The sequence below is a fragment of the Dendroctonus ponderosae genome, unplaced genomic scaffold (genome assembly GCF_020466585.1).
Source record: "Dendroctonus ponderosae isolate FM_Combo_2020 unplaced genomic scaffold, Dpon_F_20191213v2 Dpon_F_20191213_11, whole genome shotgun sequence".
Lineage (NCBI taxonomy): Eukaryota > Metazoa > Arthropoda > Insecta > Coleoptera > Curculionidae > Dendroctonus > Dendroctonus ponderosae.
In genome coordinates this window covers 1,353,766-1,359,105 of record NW_026017213.1, presented here as the reverse complement: position 1 = coordinate 1,359,105, position 5,340 = coordinate 1,353,766, and the positions used below count along the sequence as shown (strand labels likewise).

Here is a 5,340-nt window from a genome sequence, read left to right as displayed (position 1 = left end):
TTTTAACCAATTTTATTTGTAACCTGCTTATTCTACATCACTCATCAGCCAAGTTGAACGGATATTTTCACAGGTTAATCTAATGAAAATTTAGTTGAGAAATAAGCTAAAAACGAGTACAATTTCATCTTTACTGACTCATGTTTATTTTAGTATTGAGAATTTTAGTATGCAAAAAACGCGCGATTTTTTGGAGCCCTTTTTTGTGGTGAGGTTTTGGACCACCCAACCAGCTCTATGTGTGCTGGAGCCCTTAATAATGAAAGAAAAATGAGTCTACCGAAAAGTGTCGAGCTTATCTACCGAAACTCGATTCTCGGACCTGGCAACCCTGCGTAAACCGTTCTGCGCACTTTGGCAACTCGTCTTTATCTATGTTTGGCAACACGCCAGCATAAATAACCTCACTGTTTGAGTGGAAGAAATGCCCCCCAAAAAGGCGGCGGGATCCAAAGGTGGCAAGGGGGCCAAAGGCGATGAATCGAGCGATAAAGGTGAAAAGGAAGCGGCCTTTAGATTGGTGACTAAAGTGGGGATGTTGCAGGCAAAGAGAAAAAAGGGGGCACCGCAGTCAAGGTGCGGCACATCTTGTGCGAGAAGCAGGGCAAGTGTTTGGAGGCATTGGAGAAGCTGAAGAGTGGGCAGAAGTTTCCTGAAGTGGCAGCCGCCTATAGTGAGGACAAGGCGCGTTCGGGGGGCGATTTGGGATGGATGACGCGAGGCTCGATGGTGGGGCCTTTTCAGGACGCCGCCTTCGCTCTGCCAGTGTCCACAGTGAACAGCCCCGTCTACACGGACCCGCCCATCAAAACCAAGTTCGGCTACCACATCATAATGGTCGAAGGGAAAAAATGAACTTTCATGCATTTATTAGCTCTTTCATACATCCAGTAAACGTTAAGGCATTGCTTTGAACTTTCGAAGTTATTGGCGTCTAAAACATTAAATATAATACTTGTTTCTTAGAGTCCAATATGAACAATCCTAGTCAGTCAAGGGGCGCCAACCACTATGTACAAGTATTTACAATCGTTAGTAGAAATTTCCGAGAACTAAGCCTAGTAAAACGTCGAAAGTATATAATTTCACGAATTAATCCTTTTGAAAGCCGTACAAAGGTTTATAAAAAAAAGGCTGGCGAAAGCGGAGCCCCGTTTCTGTGCGTCAACTCAGCCCAAACGGTAATTGACATTAATCCAGGGGGCAAGTTTGGAAGACAGTGGCACGTTGCCGCCCTGTTTCAAGCACCATTGCATTGCACAGTCAAATACTGATTTTGTTATCGTTACCTGCGGCCGCTCACACGTAGGCCTCCACCCGGCGCCGTTTCAGTCCATTGAAGAAAACACGCCAGCTGTGCACGGTTTTGCCAAATCCCGACCAAATCCACACACTGGACGTGATCCCCACAATCATAGTCATCAGGTACTTAACCATGAAGGCCTCAAAGTACGGGTAGTGTTTGGTTGGCTTAGTCCCTAATTGAACCACATGGGATGTTAGTAAGCTGAATTATTTGTGCTTGGATCGACTTACTTGAGATCGGGCAAGGGACCGAGTACTTTGGGTTGTGGCAAATGTCCGTCCACCAGGTGCGCATCCAGTCATCATAGTACGAGTTTTCGTAGAATAGGCACCCGATCACTAAAACGGACACGATCGTCAACTTAGCAAGCGTAGTCCAATTGAACATCACTCACCTATGAGCGCAGGCAGCGTGTAGAGCACAGAGAAGATTCCGATGCGGATCATCAGCTTTTCCAGCTTCTCAGTTTTGGTGCCTTCGTGCTTCATTACAGTGCGGATCCGGAACAGAGACACGAACCCGCTCATCAAAAACACCGTGCCAAAGATCAGGTAGATGACCAGCGGCAGCAGAACGAAAATCCGCATAGTATCCACGTTCCAGATGCCCACGTAACAAACGCCGCTCAACACATCGCCTAGAATATTTAGCTTTAAAACCTGCAAGGACTCTTCAATTATAGCTCCGCCAGAAACTTACCATCAACTTTTCCCAAAGCCAAAATGGCAATGGTTTTGATCCCAGGAATCGCCCAGGCGACCAAATGGAAGTACTGAGAGTTGGCCTCGATGGCTTCATGCCCCCACTTGAGTCCCGCCGCTAGAAACCAAGTGAGCGTCAAAATCACCCACCAAATGCTGGACGCCATGCTGAAGAAGTAGAGAACCATGAAGAGGATGGTGCAGGACTCGTGCTTGGTGCCCTGCGTGATGGTACTCAACGTAACGTTGCCGTACTTGGAAGCAAAGGGTTCGCGGCAGGCGATTGTATCGTTCGCTAAAAAGCCCACCAAGTAGGCGCCAGCCACCATAAAGTAACAGACCGACAGGAAAATGATGGGGCGCTCTGGGTAGCGAAAGCGATCGGTGTCGATCAGGAAAGTGCAGATGGTGAACAGGCAGCTGATGGAGCACAGTATGGCCCAGATGCCGATCCACAACTTGGAGAACTGGCGTTTGTGTTCAGTGAAGAACATCAGGTCGCAGGGAGCGCCGCAGTTCTTCTCCACTTTGTCACCCACCTTAAAGCTGTACTCCAGCACGGCAGGCACCTTGAACTGTTCCGGGCACACGAAGCCAAAGTTCTTCCCGTGGGCCGGCGGTTCGAATTGATCCAGAATACGGTTCTTTTTGTCAGCCCCACTAGACTGCTGGTTGACGGACACTTGCTTGTCCTCGCCGACGCAAAGATCGTCCGACGTCTCTGGAAAGTTTTCGCAGCGCAAAACCTCCGGCCAGGAGTATCCGAATCTTTTCATGATTTGCTCACAACCGTTTTTCGCAGAAAGGCACAGCGAGCGACAGGGAGGAATGGGGTGGTCCAAGATAGTGCAAACTGGCGCGTACACTGAACACAGAAAAAACTGTATATCGGGGCTACAGGCCACCTTAATAAGCGACATGTACTGGTTCATCTCCAGACCAGCCTCGTCTTGCGAGCTGTGACCCACCAAGTTGGGCATTATGGTCTGGTTGTAAGGGATGTTGAGGCAGGTGGGTACAGTGATGGGCTGGCATTTGCCGTGCGTTGGAACACTATCGTCAGTGTCGCTCACGCGGGTGCTGCCGTAACGTTCCCCCCTAGCCGCACTAAGGAGCATCCACAGCAGGGTGGCGCCTGCTAGCATGGCGGCGCGCTACTGATTAGCCTATGGATGGTCACTACACTGCACTGGGGCTTGCAAATGCCCCCAAACACATTATTACACGAACAAAAACAAACATAAACAAAACGCCAGGGTGGACCGTGACAACTGTCTACCCTGTCTACCCCACGTAGACGGCTGCTAGTGATGGGAACAATCGAATTCCGACTTTTCGTTAGGAGCGATAGCGAGAAAGTGAGACGTGATATAGTCGTTTTTTTCGCGCTGAAGAGAGATGCATGACAGCTTTTGAGGCATACATCGATCTTAGGAAAGGTTTACTGCGGGGTATGCGTCTCTTTTCAACTTGCGTATTCTTATATTTTAATTGTAGCTTTAAGCCCGTGTCCCATGCATTCGTTTATACGATGGTACGATACGAAAGTGTTTCTATTGGTTGGAATTGACAGATCTCCAACCAATAGAAACACTTTCGAATCATCGTATAAACGGATGCTTGGGACACGGGCTTTAAGCTGCAGCAATTTATTGTTTCACCTTAAAGAATATTTTATATTAAGCAGCTTCAATGAGAAAACATCTTGAATAAACCATAATTTTCTCTAAAAATCAAACACTTGAAATTTGCTTTCCCAAAACCATTCAATTTTTTTTCGTTTTTTTTTAGAAAAATTGTGAGTGACCATCACAAAAGTTGTTTAATTTTACTAAAATTTTTTAAGTCTTATATAATTTATTATTAATATAAAACACAGAAATATCAAAATTTGACATTTTGTCAAATGTCGCTGTCGTTTTTTTTAAATGAAACACCCTGTGTATTTTTACAAAGGTCGATTGTATTTTTTTTCCCCATTTCGGAAATATATACAGTGTGATTCACAACCTTATGGACACAGAGCAGGGGCGTGTAGAAGACCTCAAATCAAGTGGAGTCTCCATTTAATAAGAGGAATAAAAACGTTCTATTATTATTATTATTATTATTATTTAAGTTTTTTTTCTCAGGCTCATGGTTAAAGAGATTCCGGGTGTTAAAGTTTCAATTTTTTTTAAATATTTTTGCATTAGCTTCTACAGTTTATGAGATATTTTGCTAAAATTTTGTAAGGTGACTGGTGGTGGAAATCTACTGGGCGTTCCTGTTTCTACGGGCATACCCCCTTTCACCCCCCGAAATTTTTGTGGTGCGCCACTGACTTCGACCGAACGAATTTTTGAATTTGTTGTTCAATTTAAGAATTTTCTTATCTCTTGCAGTTTTTTTGTATCTCGTCTTTGTTTTCGAGTTATTTGCACAAACATAAGTCCATGTAGGGACTGTTCCTGGGTGATTTTCCATGAATTTTCTTATATGTTTTTTGCGTCCTTTTGCTCACATTTTTTTGTGAAGGAAATTAATTTCAAAATAAAATGAAATATTCGTTACATTTTTGTGTATTTTTATTTGGATTAGCTTACAGCCGATCAACCTCAATTATTGTAAATAAAATTAAAGCAAAAAAATTATACATTTTAAAGTTAACTCGTCAGCCATCCCGGTTTTAACTTCTTGAACACTTGAAGCTTTCACACAAAAATATGAACAAAAGGACACAAAAAATGTATTAAAAAAATTCGAAAACGAAGACAGATACGAAAAAACTGCAAGAGATCAGAACATTCTTGAATTGAASAAAAAATTGAAAAATGTGTTCGCTCGAAGTCAGTGGCGCATAACAAAATAGTTCGGGGGGGGGGGTAAAAAGAACACCCTATAGATTTTCACAACCAGTCGCCTTACCTACGGGTAAAGGGTCTAAACATTAGCCTACGTTAAAAATTTCAGCAAAATATCTCATACTGTAGGAGTTAAAGAGAAAATATCAACATTTGTTTGAAACTTTAACACCTGTATCTCGTTGAGCGTGGGCCTGAGAAAACAAAACTGAAATGGAAACTTGATTTGTTTTGAGGTTTTCTACACGCCCCTGTTCCGTGTTCATATGGTTGTGAATCACCCTTTATATTGCTTATACGTATTTGTATTAGTCGTTTTTTCTGTATCACTTTTTAAAATTTTGCATGGCAATAAACTAAAGTAGCCTGAAATGAGACAAAACCTATAGAAAGACAATGTCTAAACAAATAACTAAATAAAAACAAAATCATTAAAATCACTGATTGTGTATGTGACCTCCGTTTAACGCTAGACATGCTCTATAATGTA

At 43.2% G+C, this 5,340-nt stretch overlaps 2 protein-coding genes across 4 annotated transcripts in view; one reads left to right on the top strand and one right to left on the bottom strand.

Moving 5' to 3' along the window:
* The window catches only part of LOC109536046 (frizzled-7-B), a 5,305-nt gene extending 1,837 nt beyond the window's left edge, over nt 1-3,468 (bottom strand). The window contains exons 1-5 of one of the 3 annotated variants that reach the window (XM_019902115.2): nt 2,006-3,467; nt 1,701-1,943; nt 1,537-1,644; nt 1,290-1,478; nt 853-1,235 (exon numbers count right to left, since the gene is read on the bottom strand). In XM_019902115.2, the coding sequence (XP_019757674.2) occupies nt 1,300-1,478; nt 1,537-1,644; nt 1,701-1,943; nt 2,006-3,152 (1,677 nt within the window). In that variant the 5' untranslated portion in view covers nt 3,153-3,467 and the 3' untranslated portion in view covers nt 853-1,235; nt 1,290-1,299. Of the gene's footprint in view, nt 1-852; nt 1,479-1,536; nt 1,645-1,700; nt 1,944-2,005 lie in introns of those variants that run through there. The other 2 variants (XM_048662642.1, XM_019902113.2) reach the window with 2 other exon arrangements.
* Nucleotides 357-965, top strand: LOC109536048 (peptidyl-prolyl cis-trans isomerase NIMA-interacting 4). Its single transcript, XM_019902117.2, has 2 exons — nt 357-494; nt 545-965. Exons 1-2 carry the CDS (start codon nt 425-427, stop codon nt 853-855), a joined length of 381 nt encoding a protein of 126 aa, XP_019757676.1. The 5' UTR covers nt 357-424; the 3' UTR covers nt 856-965.
* Nucleotides 3,469-5,340: the final 1,872 nt, after the last annotated feature.